Source organism: Erinaceus europaeus, chromosome 10 (assembly GCF_950295315.1).
Source record: "Erinaceus europaeus chromosome 10, mEriEur2.1, whole genome shotgun sequence".
Lineage (NCBI taxonomy): Eukaryota > Metazoa > Chordata > Mammalia > Eulipotyphla > Erinaceidae > Erinaceus > Erinaceus europaeus.
Window position 1 is genome coordinate 107,750,367 of NC_080171.1, and position 16,012 is coordinate 107,766,378.

At 45.0% G+C, this 16,012-nt stretch overlaps 1 protein-coding gene across 5 annotated transcripts in view; it reads left to right on the top strand.

The window, feature by feature from the left end:
* The window catches only part of AOPEP (aminopeptidase O (putative)), a 427,259-nt gene that overhangs the window by 235,142 nt on the left and 176,105 nt on the right, over positions 1-16,012 (top strand). For all 5 annotated transcript variants that reach the window (XM_060200473.1, XM_060200471.1, XM_007539869.3 and 2 more), the window contains 2 exons: positions 571-760; positions 6,866-6,972. In XM_060200473.1, coding sequence (XP_060056456.1) covers positions 571-760; positions 6,866-6,972 — 297 coding nt within the window. The remainder of the gene's footprint in view (positions 1-570; positions 761-6,865; positions 6,973-16,012) is intronic.

The window sequence follows — 16,012 nt, forward strand, 5'->3', positions numbered from 1 at the left end:
CAGAGGCTTAGCTTTTATCATTTTCCGGGAAACCTCACGCTTCCATGGCACCTGTTAGTTTGCTAACTGCCATTTCAGCCCATGTCAGAAATGGAAAATCTTGGATTCATTCTTCTCAGCTTTTCCTGGCCTTCTGCGTGACTTCTCAATTTGTTTGTAAGCTGCTTGGATTTTTGGCTGAAGGGTCTTCTTTGATCACTGTCTTGACAGCATGGGCTCACATTCTCACACCTGCTCTTCTTTTATAGTCCAGATTGCAGAGTAAATGCTTCCATCGCCTTGTAATTTTTTTTTTCAGTGTAAAACTTTGGGGCAGGTTACTTATTACAGGTAATAGCCGTTTGATGACGGAGACAACTGCTTGGCAGAAACCATCTCCTGAACTGCTGCCAGCAACGTAAACTGCCACTTTATTTATTTCTAAGAGAGTCTAAGCTGCAAGCCTATCCATCATGATCTAGCATGCACATGGTAATAACAGGCTCTCCACGCTGAGAAAGTGCCCCATGGGGCAGCCGCAAAAGCAGGCTCTAACAAGACTCCCTGTGTTTTCTCTCCCATTATCCACAGCCCACACATCATCTTCCTCTCCCAGAGCACCTTGACAGGAGCAAGCCAGCTCTGTGGGACCCGCCTCTGCCATGAAATTGCCCATGCCTGGTTTGGTCTGGCTATCGGGGCCCGAGACTGGACAGAGGAGTGGCTGAGTGAAGGATTTGCCACTCACTTGGAAGATGTATTCTGGGCGGAAGCCCAGCAGGTAGGTTTAAAGTAACCCTGAGTATTTCACACACCACCGCCATCCTTCCCACCACCAACCCCAAATCCAATTCTTTTCACAGTCACTTGTTCATTTTAACAGAGATGAACTGAGTACTTATTACACACTAGGCACTGTTTTCTTTTCTTTTTTAAAATTTTTTTTATTATATTTATTTATTGGATAGAGACAGCCAGAAATTGAGAGTAGGGGGAGATAGATAGAGAGACACCTACAGCCCTGCTTTACCACTCGCAAAGCTTTCCTCCTGCAGGTGGGGACCGGGGGCTTGAACCTGGGTCCTTGTGCACTGTAACATGTGTGCTCAACCCAGTGCACCACCACCCGGCCCCTAGGCACTATTTTCTTTGCCAAGGATAGAGCTGGACAAACGAGGATGGAAAGTCCCTGCTCCCCAAGGAGGTCACGGTTTCGTGATAGTACAAAGAATAGACAAACAAAATAAAATTCTAACCTGTCAGGTGGTTTTGAGTATGAGTATGGGAAGAAAGATAAGCCTGGATCAAGAGTAGTGGAGAATGTAGTGGATCAAGAGTAGGAGATTCATTGATTGGTCATGTAGGCATCTAGTTCCAGCAATAACGCTGGTGGCAATAAAAAAAAAAAAAAAAGGCCTCTCTATATGTAGTACAAGTCTGAGCCCTGACTCCACACAGCAGTGCCACAGCACTAAAGGAAGCTCTGCTGCTGAGGTCTCTCTTCTTCTCTGTGTCATTCTTTATCTCAGTGAAAAACTTGGCACAGGAGCAATGAAATTTTGCACATATGAGACCTCGGATCTGCGAATATAAACATTAATAATAAGGAATTGACTGCGGGAGGGTAGATAGCATAATGGTCATGCAAAGAGACCCTCGTGCCTGAGGTTCTGAAGTCTCAGGTTCAGTCCCCTGAACCAACGTTAGCCAGAGCTGAGTAGTGCTAATAAAAGGGGGGGGGGGAGAGGGAAGGGAAAGGAAGGGAAGGGAAGGGAAGGGAAGGGAAGGGAAGGGAAGGGAAGGGAAGGGAAGAAAAGAAACTTCACAAAGAGAGGAGCATTGCTGTGGTGTCTCAGCTTTTCTCCTCCAACCAAAAAAAAAAAGAAGAAAAAGAAGGACTTTGGGGGCTGAGTGGTGGCACACCTGGTTGAGTTTACATGTTACAGTGCTCAAGGACCCAGGATCGAGGCCCATTCCACACCTGCAGTGAGAAAGCTTTGTGAGCGGCAAAGCAGTGCTGCAGGTGTCTCTCTGTCTCTCTCCTACTCTATCACCCCCTTCCCTCTCAATTTCTGGCTGTCTCTATTCCAATAAATAAGTAAAGATTAAAAAAAGGATAATTAAAGAATCGGCTTCCAAGTCTAATGAGGAAATGACAGTAAACTGCTTTCTACTTAGCCTCTTTCTTTCTTCCTTTCTCTCTCTTTCTTTCTTTCTTTCTTTCTTTCTTTCTTTCCAAAGCACTGCTCAGCTCTGGCTTAAGGTGATCCAGGGATTGAACCTGGGACTTTGTAGTCTAGGCATGAAAGTATCTTTGCACAAACATTATATTATCTCCCAGCCCTATTTTCTAATGTCTATTACTCGATCACTCCCCCCACCTAATTGTCCCTACCCTTTACACACTGAATTATTTAACATTTTCCAAAATTCCTATGCATATGCCTATTTGGCCTTATTTTGCTCAAGTTCCTGTTTAAACTCCATGTATTTCTCACCCAGATCAAAGCCATTTTCTGTGGAGAGCTCACTTTCAATACTGCTTTTGTAGAAACTAAATTCTCATAAGTACTTGGCACTTACCTCTTTTTTCTCACCCTTTTCCTCTTCATTCTATCCTAACAGCTGGACATGGACTCTTTCAAAGTAGAGCTGTGTCTTCCTCCCAACACCTTTACCCTTGACTGTAGGGTAGCATTGTGCATATCTGTGTCCCCCTGCGACAGAATATCAAGGCAGATTCAGGAGAAGCAGCTTGATTTAGGAGCTGGAATCCTAGATCTTTGAGTGTAGGTAGGTTTATGTAGCCTTCCTGAGCCTCCATTTCCTTCTTTGAAAAATGGGTATAGAAATACTTATTTGGGGGGAGCTGAGTAGTGGCGCAGCTGGTTGACTCAGGTTCGAGCACCCAGTCGCCACCTACAGAGAGAAAGCTTTGCAGGTAGTAAAGCAGGGCTTCAGGTGTCTCTCTCCCTCTCTCTCTGCCTTACCTTTTGATTTCTAGCTGTCTCTATCCAATAAATAAGCAAAGATGAAAAAATTTTTTTAAATACTTTTTAAATTTTTTTTTATTTATAAAATGGAAATATTGACAAGACTATAGGATAAGAGGGGTACAATTCCACATAGTTCCCACCACCAGAACTCTCTATCCCATCCCCTCCCTTAACAGCTTTCCTATTCTATATCCCTCTGGGAGTATGGACCCAGGGTCATTATGGGGTACAGAAAGTGGAAGGTCTGGCTTCTCTAATTGCTTCCCTGCTGAACGTAGGTGTTGACAGGTTGATCCATACTTCCAGCCTGTCTCTCTCTTTCCCTAGTGGGGCAGGGATCTAGAGAGGTCAGGATCCAGGACACATTTGTGGGGTCATCTGCCCAGGAAAGTCAGGTTGTCATCATGGTAACTACTGGAACCTGGTGGCTGAAAAAGAGTTAAGATATAAAGCAGAACAAATTGTTGACTAATCATGAACCGAAAGGGAAGAGTATTGCAGATGAAGATTTGGGGTCTCTGTTTTGGAAAAAGCTAGTAGGTCTATTTTAGGTATTTTCCAAGGGGCCCATGACTTTACTAGTTTTTGCCTGAGCCTGACATGTAACATGCGGGTGGACCCAAGTTATTGTCTGGGGAGATGGTGTCATAGTTGGAAAAAGGACTAGAAAGCTGGATCAGGGAAGAGAGTAGCTCCCAAATATGGGGAAAGTATATAAATATTGTTAATTGTAAACCCCATTGATTTGATTTTGCAGGGTGAATGAGCTTAGAACAAGGCCTGATATTCAGAGGGTATGCAAGGAACACTTAGTAGTTTTCATTTCCTGTTCTTTTCCCTTTTATATTTTCTACCATCTTGCACATAGAAAGCTTTCATCAAAGGCTAAATTGATTTAATAAGTGTGCCCCTCTCATCATCTCATCCCTGCTGTGCTTCCTACCTGAGACAGTCATGTTTGTACTATTTGTGATGTATTTAAAGTATCTGCTGACCATTTCTCTGTCCTTGTCTCCTGCAACCCCAAAGAATACTCTTTCTTTAGCCTTCACTTTACCTATACTTCCAGAGAGTGAGCTCACTAGTCACTCTTAATCATTATTTATTTGTTTATTTTATTTTCACCAGGGTTATTGTTGGAGTTCAGTGCCTGTTGGGCATATCTGCTGCCAGTCAGTTTTTCTTTTTATTCCTTCTCCTTCTTTCTTGTATTTGATAGAGAGGGGATGATATAGAAAGAGAGGCACCGGGAGTCGGGCGGTGGCGCAGTGGGTTAAGCGCATGTGGCGCAAAGCGCATGGACCGGCGTAAGGATCCCGGTTCGAGCCCCTGGCTCCCAGCCTGCAGGGGAGTCGCTTCACGGGCGGTGAAGCAGTTCTGCAGGTGTCTATCTTTCTCTCCCCTCTCTCTGTCTTCCCCTCCTCTCTCCATTTCTCTCTGTCCTATCCAACAACAAAGCAACGTCAACAATGGCAATAATGACCGCAATGAGGCTGCAACAACTAGGGCAACAAAAAGGGGAAAAAATGGCCTCCAGGAGCGGTGGATTCATGGTGCAGGCACCGAGCCCAGCAATAACCCTGGAGGAAAAAAAAAAAGAGAGAGGCACCTGTCACACTGCAACACCACTCAGGAATCTTCTCCCTGAAAGGGGGGTGGTGATAGACAAGGGACTCAAACCTGGTCCTTGCACATAGTGACATGTACACTCAACCAGGTGACCCACTACAGGCCCCTATTGTGAATGATAAAATAGCACATAGGAGTAGAACATAGTAGAGTAGTAAACACCAAATGTTGTCTGAATTAACAGTGGGTTTTTGTCTGAATTAACAGTGAGGCCAGGTTTAAGCAGGTCCAGAAAGCCTTGGGGGTTTTGGGGGTGTTACATGTATGACTTTGTGACTCTGGCCTCATAGAGAAAGCAGAAGGTGAGATTTCTCTGTCCCTCCTGTTGATGAGAACACAACCCATCTTCATTATATCCTTTAAGGCTTATGCAATAATTCTTCAATATGTAAAACTACAAAAGGCTCTCAGTCAAAATGACCATTCTGGATCTCCACACACAGTCTGGCAACATTTTCAGAGCAGGTACACAGTTCACTTCTTCCCTGAAGGGCGAGGCTGGGCTATTGCTAATCCCTGATGAGTGCCTACAGCACACCTCCAAGCAGTGGAGAAATGCTCTTCAGGACAAGGAAAGGTAGGCCATCTCACCAGATTCTCACTCATCAATGAAGAGGGAGTCTGACTTTGTTCCGTGGAAGACTGCCCTATTGTACTGAACATTAATAAGTATGGCAAAGAAGGGGGTTGGGAATCATTGAACAAGGAGCTAGAATCAGGCTTTATGCATGTGATGGCAATCCACAGGGAGAAATGTATTAGGTTAATTGCAAAATTGAACTGTATATATTGCCATCAACCTAGGAAAGTCTAGACTTCTTCACAAGTGTCTTGGGTTGGGTTCCATGACGAGATATCACAAGTTGGGAGACCGAAACATCTTACATTGGTCTTTCTTTTAGTTCTGGAGGTGAAAATTCAAATTAAGGTGCAGACAGTTTCTAATGAGGCCTATCTTCCTTGTCTGGGTGATAGACACCTTCATACTGTGACCTCACATGGTTTTTCCAGAGAGGGAGAGGGAGAGGGAGAGGGAGAGAGGGAGCTCTCTGGTGTCTTTTTCTCTTATAGAACACCGGTTCTACCATATTAGGGCCCCCAAGATGATAATCTAATTAACCATAATTGCATTCTTAAAGGTACAGTCTTCAAATGGAATCACATTGGCTGTTAGGGCTCAATATATGAATTGGGGCTAGGTGGGCACTATTCAGTCTGTTGATCATGTAGTCTTCTGGTGGCGTCTCTTTCCCTTGTAGGTTGGTAGCCTGCTCTCTGACTGAGGTTAGTGCTTTTCCTTTTCCATTCTCTATAAAGATATGACACTTTTCCTGGGCTCCATGATCCCACTCTTCTGAATTTCCTCCCTCCCTGATGGACTTCTGCTTTCCCTGGGGATCAGCTCAGGAGGGTTACAGGATCTCTGGATTCTTCCTTAGCTTCTAACATCATTTCACTCTGTTTTTCCCTTCTGTTCCTCCCTTGGATTCCTTAGGGTAAGACCTGTGTTCATATGTGCCCAGGGCTGAGCAAAGAGTAACTATCAGTTGACTGAACTCTTAGGGATCTATACGTTCCAAAAAAAAAAAAAAAATGCCTGTAGACACTAGAATTTCCTTCCCCTTTGGCTGTTCTGCTACTGTCCTTTACAGAGAGTGTAGCTGTGGAGCCTAGCAAGCCTGTGGAGTGAGAGACAGTAGTAGGGCAGGGTTTGATGGCCTTCCCCTCCCCCTGAGTGATCCAGGCTGTGCTCTGGTTATATGCAAACAGAATCATCTGGGTTCCATTAGCAGACTCCACTGTAAACAGCCCTTAATAAAACGGAGGACTGGGAAAAATAGGAGGTAAATGGAGGGGACTGACCCACCCTGCACAGAAAAACAAAGCAAGAAAGGACTGGATGAAATCAGAGTAGAAACCACCCCCTACCCCCACCCCCACACACACCACCACCACCCTCAACCCCAGGGAAGCCTCCAGACTAGGTGGGGCTGGTGGAGGAGGGGGCAGAAGTCTGGGACCTGGGGTGCTGCCCAGCTAGCCTGAGAGTGAGCCGAGAGAGCCCCTTGGCTGCTGTGACTTTTCTGATGGCCACACAGCACAGCAGGGAGGCTGCCTGTGTCATTTCCCAGGGGACAAAACCAGCCGCTGCTCACTGCTGTGGGGTGATTCTGGTCTGGCAGAAGGAAAACAATAACTGATTTGTTGTTTGTTTGTTTGATTGTTGTGTGTGTGTGTGTGTGTGTCTGTGGCCCAAGCAGCTGGCTCCCCATGAGGCCCAGGAACAGCAGGAGCTGAGGGCTTGCCTGCGCTGGCGGCGCCTCCAGGATGAAGTGCGGGACTCCTCTGAGGAGCTGCAGGTGTTGAGGTAAAAGCACCACGTGATCCCGGTACCTTCTGGCTTCTCCCTCCTGCCCCTCCCCTCCTTCAAGACACTTCCAAGCCATCCATTAAATCTTCTCTGTTTCCTTTTTAAATTAAGTCAGATTACTCATCCTCCCAGGGATATGATTGTAAATATTTCAAGTTTGTCAGGTTGAGGGTTTGGATTCGCTCTCTGACATTTTTCCTGGTGGGTCTATTGGGGGTGGGGAGGAAGTGTTTGTTGGCGGAGGAAACTAACACAAAGCCCTTTCCAGGACCCAAATTCTTCCTTTGAAGTTCTTATAGTCACTTTATGGGGTGGCAGTGGACTGGGAGAAGGTTAGAGTTTGATAGCCTGGCAGACAGTAACCCTTGAAGCCAAAGTGGGGGGTGGGGGTGGGGGTGTGTGGAAACTCTAGGAAAATATTGATTCTTAAGTGTTCAGTAGTAACAGATGTTTTTGTCAATGGGACCTTTTGTCAGGCTTGGTCACAGCAGGCGGCCACTCCTGCTCTGGGGAAGGATTCTGCTTTCAGCTCCTGGGTTTTGTTTTCAGAGTGTGCCTTCAGGCACTTGTAGGATTTCTATCCCTCCCACTTCTTTCTCTCTTAGCCATTCTTTTTCCATTTCTGTCCCTCTCTGCTTTGCTTCCTTCACTTCTCTAAATAGTTGTTTATCTGAAACCTTGAGCCTAGGCCCCAGGAGCACTGCAGTTGCTATGGCAACGGAAGCTTTCATCCTGCCCCTCCTGACTGGAGACAAGTGTTTGGAATCTGCAGGCAGACAGGTGGAAAGGCACCATTCAGGAATGCCCCCCCCCCCCTTTTCAGTTGTCAACCCTGAAGGCTAGTCTTCCTTGAGACAGAAGCCTGCCCCAGACCAGTTTTTATTGTTTTAAAAGAAACACCCCCCACTCCTCACTGATTGTGGAGGTTGAGCTCTAAGGGAAATACTAAGCCGGGCTTGACCCCAGGGAGGCTGACTGGTGCTTTTGTGAAGCTTTGCAGCCTGGGGTGTGTCTGCTCTTCCCACGGAGAAGTCCCCACTTGCACGCTAACCCATCCGCACTGACTCATCCATTGTTTAGGAGGTGCAGAGCTGGGAGCCTGGCATTCCCCACCCAGTGCAACTGTTAACCATCTGTTGGTGTAGCCAGTGGGCTGACTACACTGTTAGGAACACAGGGTCTCTGCTTTCTCGGAGTTTCCTCTTAGCAGGAAGTCCGCCTCATGCACAACACATTATGCGCTGAAGTGTTGTCTTTCTGGGGAGCGTGGAGGTCCTGAGACAGGAAAGGGATTGGTTGACAGTGCCCCAATGACAGAAAGGACGTTACCATGGGCAAGGATCTGGGCTCTAGACCCCAGCCCCCACCTGTAGGGGGAAAGCTTCAGGAGCAGTGAAGCACTGCTTACAGTTGTCTTTCTCCCTTTTCCCCCTTCCACTATCAATTTCTGTCTCCAATGAAATAGAATTTAGAAAAATTAAAAAAAAAAAAAAACAGCTTGAGCACACACACACTACCCAAGGATAGAAAGACAGGTAATGTGATTGTAATGGTGTGGGAGTCCGGGTGGGGGGATGTGGAAGCCAGGCCAGGCCCTGTCTTGTGAGTTTATGGGCTGTCCTGGTCACTGTGAGAAATGGGCTGAGTAGAAGACTAAAAGCAGGAAGTGATCAGAACATTATAGTAGACCATGCAAGAAGTCCTGGACGTTGGTGGCAGTGACAGACACCAGAAGCAGTCTATTTGAGACATGTTTTGGCATTGAAGCTGGAGATCTCTGGTCAATTTTATGTGCAAAAGAGGGAAGAAGGAGTGCCCAGCATAACTCTAGGCTTTTGACACGAGTGGCAGAGTGGAGGGTGAGGCCACTGGATAAGACGGCAAAAACATCAGGAGGAGCAGATTTTAGAGGGGAAAAAAATGATAAGAGAGATTGGAGTTTTGCACGTGTGAGGCTTGAAAGGGCCAAGTAGATATTCAGTAATGAGAACTCAATGGCGTCAAGAGCTTGCTGCGCGACTGGAGTAGCTGCGCGACTGGAGTAGCTGGCCCGTCAGTACTTACACTTCTAAGTACATTGAAACCACTAAGAAACAAGGAAAGAGACTTCAGAAACAAGATAGAGAGCCAGCCGAGGAACCAGGGAAATCAGTGCAGAGAAACCCAGTCAGGAGTTCTTGAAACTAGAAAAGAGAGTCAAAGGTGAGAGTAAGCGGTTAGAGAGGCAACTCAGCTGGTAGAGAGCAGGACTTGCATGCCTGAGGCCCCGAGTTCAGTCCTTAGCATCAACTACGTGAAAGTTGTGCTCTGGTTTCTAGTCTCCTTTTCTCTTTTCCTCTCTCATTTTTAGATGCTTTTCATGGGTATGCAAAAGAAAGAAGTGACCTTTAGGTTGGGCCCCATGAAAGGTGCTGGTGGCCTTGGTTTCTGTTGGGGAGAAGGAAGCATATTAAGGGAATAGAAGAGTGAGTGGGAGGTCAGAAAATTTGGAAAGACTAGGATAACAAATACAGGAGAATCAGAGGAGTTAGGGTTTTTGTTGTTGAATATATATATATATATATATATTTGCCACCAGGGTTAACATGGGCTTAGTACCTGCAAGACAAAATCTATTATTACTAATGGGATTTTTATTCTTTCCTTTTTTCCTTCCTTTCTCTCTCCCTCTCTCTCTCTCTCTCTCTGTCTCTCTCTCTCTGTCTTTTTTGATAGGGCAGCAAGAAACTGAGAGGGGAAGGGGAGATAGAGATGAAGAGAGAGAGATACCTGCATTTCTGTTTCACCCCGTCGGTGAGGACCAGGGTCTTAAACCAGGGTCCTTGTATATGGTAGGTGTGTACTCAACCAGATGCACCACTACCCTGACCCCAAAGTTATTGCTGTTGTTTAATTGGGTGACATAAATCCATTCGATATATATAAGCTGTGTAACTCTTTCTACATATTATTTAATTTTTTTTTGCCCTTGTTTATTGTTGTAGTTATTGTTGTTGTTATTGATGTCATTGTCGTTGGATAGGACAGAGAAAAATGGAGAGAGGAGGGGAAGACAGAGAGGGGGAGAGACAGATAGACACCTGCAGACCTGCTTCACCACTTGTAAAACGACTCCCCTGTAGGTGGGGAACCGGGAGCTCGAACTGGGATAGTTTTAAAAAGATATATCTTTATTTATTTATTATTGGATAGAAGAGATACAAATTGAGAGGAGTGGGGAAGCTAGAGAGAGAGAGGAAGAGAGACAGCTGCAGCCCTACTTCGCCACTTGTGAAGCTTTCCCCCTACAGGTGAGGATCAGGGGCTTGAACCTGGGACCTTGTGCACTGTAATGTTTGCGCTTAACCAGGTGCACCACCGCCTGGCCCCATGAGCCAGAATACTTAATGCCAGTCCTTGTGCTTTGTGCCACATGCGCTTAACCCTCTGTGCTACCGCCTGACTCGGGTGTATAACTCTTTTAAATCCCCTTTGCTCAAAACGCCTCCACCCTCAAGCCTTGATAATGCTTCTAGTTTTGTGGGTGTTGAGGGAGGAACAGCGCCTTGAACATGCTCAATTTCACTGCTTCTAAGCCCCACGTTGGGCGCCATTTGTTGTTAAAATTCGTAGGCTCTAGCTGGGCAGGTTGGCTTCACGGCGGGTAACAGAGACGCGGAGACAACGGCTGGGCAGGGAAGCTGTATTTCTTTATTCAGGAACAACGATTCATAAACTAAGACAAACTAATCACCAAACAGAACTCTGCTGTCTCATTGCGGTGGCACAAGCACTCTCTTACTCTCGAACTCAGGAACTCCGGAACTCTGTCACTCTCGAACTCAGGAAATCAGGAACTCTGTCACTGGGGAACTCAGGAACTCTCGGACTCAGGAACCCTCTCCCGGGGTCCCTTGGGGCGGGGCCAAGCAGGCCCGCGAAATTAACAGGACTCATCCAATTCTCTTGGAGGGGGAGGGCTAGAACAAGTCAATGTAAAGCATACGACATGACCTTCTGATTCTTTTTAGTGTGTGTGTGTGGGACGGGGAGTGGGGAACCACAGCACCAGGCTTCCCTCCCCAGCCCCCCTACCCCCCAGTGCTATGACATCCCACATTGGCACTGGGGCTCAAACCCAAGCCTTAAACATGGGAGACATACAGCTTCTGGGCCAGCTGTCTTCTATCGCCGTTGCCTCTATAACACATTGGTGGTTGGGACTCCATAATTGACACTAGTTGGTGGAATGTATTTTGTTATCAGACCACACAATAGGAAATCAGTAAACATGTGAGGAGATCTTGGCCCCCTGGAGCTGCGATGAACCCTCCTCCTCATGGTCAAAAGCTTTTCCTCTGTGTGTGAATCCAGGAGAAAGAATACACTATTTTTAGTCCCTTATGCTAAAAGGCTTATTATGGCATTTGTTTTTCTTTGTCCTAGTATTCAGAAATTGTGGTCACCTAAATTTAGGCTAACCACGAGATGACTGCATTTGAAAGATTTGTTGTACATTGCTATGGAAAATGTTGTTATCAGTTGTACTTACAATGAGAAGGAAATGTTTCTGAACCTGCCCCCAATTATATAGTCTAGATTTAGTTTACTCCCATCTCTTAGAATGCTCCCTTAAATGGGCAGGAAGAACCGAGAAGTACTGAAAGTACCAGGAAGAATCAGAGTTCTCAAAATTTCTTCTTAGATTTTGTTTTGTTTTAATACACATACACACATGCCTTAGGAAAGAAGTCTCTTGAAAAAATACTGTAATCAAAGATGCTGTCTTCTCACTCATAGGGGTAACTTAAGAAACAAAGAAAGGGAAAATGCAGGGTGAAACTCTAATTAGCTGTTGTCTATTACAACAGATCCAAGGACTCTAAAAGGGGGAGCTGGGAAGGGGTTGAAAAGAGACTGAGGCCCCCGTGTCCTATGGAGAAGCAAGATGACAAGTTGGTGCAGAGAGCATCTTATTACACTATCACAGGGTGATAAGAAACTGTACACATGTGACAATACTTTTTTTCTTTTCTTTTCTTTCTTTCTTTTTTTTTTTTTTCCTCCAGGGTTATTGCTAGGGCTTGGTGCCTGCACTACGAATCCACTGCTCCTGGAGGCTATTTTTCCATGTGTTGCCCTTGTTGTAGTTGTTATTGTTATTGTTGTCATAGCTGTTGTTGTTGGATAGGACAGAGAGAAAATGAGAGAGGAGGAGAGAAAGACACCTGCAGACCTGCTTCACCTCTTGCAAAGCGACCCCCTGCAGGTGGGGAGCTGGAGGTTAAAACTGGGATCTTTATGCCGGCCTTTGCTCTTTGCACCATATACTTAACCCCCGCTGTGCTACCACCCAGCCCCTGTGACAATACTCTTTTAAATTTATCACTCTCCCAATACAATGATTTAAAAAAAAAAAGAATATTATATTTTTTTCTCTCAAGATAGCCTATAGAATGTTGGACTTTTAAAAAGGTTTTTTTTTTTTTCTTTTTTTTAGGCAGTCAGGCGGTAGCGTAGCGGGTTAAGTGCATGTGGCACAAAGTTCAAGGACTGGCATAAGGATCCCAGTTCAAGTCCCCAGCTCCCCACCTGCAGGGTAGTCGCTTTACAAGCAGTGAAGCAGGTCTGCAAGTGTCTTTCTCTCCCCCTCTCTGTCTTCCCCTCCTCTCTCCATTTCTCTCTGTTCTATCCAACAACAACATCAATAACTACTACAACAGTGAAACAACAAGGGCAACAAAAGGGAATGAATAAATAAATATTTTTAAAAGTTTTTTTTTCATTTGTTATTAATAGTTACAAGATTGTAAGATTACAGTGTCTATAGTTTCACACCATACCCACCACCAAATTTCTGTATCCCCATGTTCCAGCCTCCCAAAGATAACCACTATTGTTCCTATAAGTCTTACAGTTTGCTTGCTTCTGTCTTATTAGGATTTATTTATTTATTTTGGGGGGTAAGTTTAGGTTAGTCAGACTCTAGATTCCACATATGAGTGAAACCATCTGGTAGTTGGCTTTCATCTCTATACTTATTTCACTAAGCATCATCACCTCCAGTTCCATCCATTTTGTCCCATAGGACATCTTTTTTGATAGCAGAGTAGTATTCCATATATCTCATAACTTCTTTTTTTATTGTTGTAGTTATTATTGATATCGTTGTTGTTGGATAGGACATAGAGAAAGGGAGAGAGGAGGATAGAAAGACAGACACCTGCAGACCTGCTTCACCGCCTGTGAAGTGACTCCTCTGCAGGTGGGGAGCCGGGGGCTCGAACCGGGATCCTTATGCCAGTCCTTGTGCTTTGCACTACCTGCATTCAACCCACTGTGCTACCACCTGACTCCCTCGTAACTTCTTTAGCCAGGCATCTGATGGTGGGCATTTAGGCTGCTTCCACTGGCTATTGTGAATAATACAGCTGTTAACGTAGAGGTTCGTATGTCCCTGTAAATTCGTGTTTCAGTGTCCTTTGGATAAATAACTTGCTACATTCGTAACAGAAGTGCAGAAGAATCTTTTCTCAACATCCTCTCCAATACTTGTCTTTTCCTTTTCTTTCACATAACAACCATTCTGTCACAGTGTCTTGCTGTGGTTTTGATTTGTATTTCCCTCATGATTACTGACACTGAACATATTTTCAAGCATATGACCCAGAGCTGAGCCCAGTACCCACTGGTGGCACACTGGAGGAAATGTCAATGCTGTGGTGTTTTTGCCTCTTTCTGTCTCCATCCTTCTATCTACAAGAGAGACACCGAGAGAAAGGATGAGAAATCATTGTACCGGAGTTCCCCACAGTGCTGTGGTACTTCTATGTGGGATAGCAACTTGAACCTGAGTTGTACACATAGCAAGACAATTGCCCTACTCAGTAAGCTGTCTCTTAGCCTGACACAGTACTTTTTGACTTAAAAAAACTTACTTTAGGGGTCATGTGGTGGCATATCTGTTTAAAGACACACATTATACTGTATAAGAACACAGGTTCTGCACATGGCGCAAAGCACAGACTGGCATAAGGATCCCGGTTCCAGCACTCCTCCCCACTCCCCACCTGCAAGGGGGTTCGATTCACAAGCAGTGAAGCAAGTCTGCAGGTGTCTTTCTTTCCCTCTCTCTGTCTTACCCTCTCTATCCTATCCAACAACAATAGCAATAGTAACAACAACAAGGGCAACAAAAATGGGAAAAATGACCTCCAGAAGCAGTGGATTTGAAGTGCAGGCACCAAGTCTCAGTGATAACCCTCTAAGCAAAAAAAAAAGACACAGGTTCAAGCCCCTGGTCCCCACCTGCAAGAGGAAAGCTTCACAAATGGTGAAGCAGTGCCGCAGGTATCTTTCTCCCTCTCTATCTCTTGCCCACCCCTCTCAAATTCTCTCTGTCTCTATCCAGTAATAAATACAATTTTTAAAAATATATATTATTTTTTTAATTTGTTTTTTCCCCTTTTGTTGCCCTTGTTTTTTTTATTGTTGTTGTAGTTATTATTGTTGTTATTGATATTGTCATCGTTGGATAGGACAGAGAGAGAAATGGAGAGAGGAGGGGAAGACAGAGAGGGGGAGAGAAAGACACCTGCAGACCTGCTTCACCGCTTGTGAAGTGACTCCCTTGCAGGTGGGGAGCTGGGGGCTCGAACTGGGATCCTTATGCTGTTCCTTGCACTTTGCACCATGTGCACTTAACCTGCTGCGCTACTGCCTGACCCCCAAAAATACATGTATTATTTTTTAACCAGAGCACTGCTCAGTTTTGGCTTATGGGACTCTGAGGGATTGAACCAGGAACCTAGGAAACCTCAGACATGGAAATCTTCTGTTATGCTACCTCCCAAGTTCTCAACACAGTAACTTTTGTTGCCAAATACAATGGAAACTTACTAAAGGTAGGCACATCTTTGTGGCAGCTTTCAATATGACTGATCATCTTTTGAAAATAGTTCCTAGGTCTTCACTGGACATGTCTCTTGCTGGATGTTGAACATCTTTACTTAAATGACTTAAAGTTTAGAAATACTGAATAAGGTGTTCAACATCATCAAGTTGATAAATTAGCCAAGTGAAGTCCTAGTTGATAGCTCAGCCTGGTATGCCTGGGGCCCAGAAGGCTCCAGGTTCAATCCTTGGCATTGCCATATGCCAGAACTGAGTAGTTCTCTCTCTTAAAAATAAATAATTTTTTTAAATTTATTTATTTATTTATTCCCTTTTGTTGCCCTTGTTTTATTGTTATAGTTATTATTGTTGTCATTGTTGTTGGATAGGACAGAGAGAAATGGAAAGAGATGTGGGAAGACGGGGGGGGGGGAGAAAGATAGACACCTGCAGACCTGCTTCACCACTTGTGAAGCGACTCTCCTGCAGGTGGGGAGCCGGGGGCTGGAACCCGGATCCTTAGGCCAGTCCTTGCGCTTTGCGCCACCTGTGCTTAACCCGCTGCGTTACAGCCTGACTCCCAATAAATAAATATTTTTAAATCTCAGGATACATTATGTTGTTTATAGGTTCTGGAATATTAGAAAAATGAGAAGAGAAAAACTAAAATGTTTCATTCTGGGCAGGGAGATAGCATAATGATTCTGCAAAAGACTTACATGCCTGAGACACTTAAGGTTTCAGGTCAGTCCCCAGCACCACCATAAGCCAGTGTTAACCAGTGTTCTGGTAAAATAAATAGATATTTTAAAAAGGAAATAAAATGCTTTGTTCTAAACTGGCTACTTTCAGCCATTTATAAGAGCCATTTTCCATTTCTACTGTCCTGTGACTCTGCCCAGACACATCTTAGATTCACTTGGTTATAGGTTTCATCTGGTGATAGCTGCTCCTGTGTTTTCCTGGCTCCTTCAGCCTTCATTGGCAGAGCAGTCTGTAATGTGTCTGGGCTCCTGAGATGTGGCAGTTTGCTTATCGTTTTCAAAATGCTAGAGGTCACATTACTGACTCTGTGCCTTTTCTCATTTGTTAATTATTGATGATGCCTTTCCACAGATGAGACCCCAGCGGCTCTCTCCAGACACTCCCTGCATTCATTCTCCAA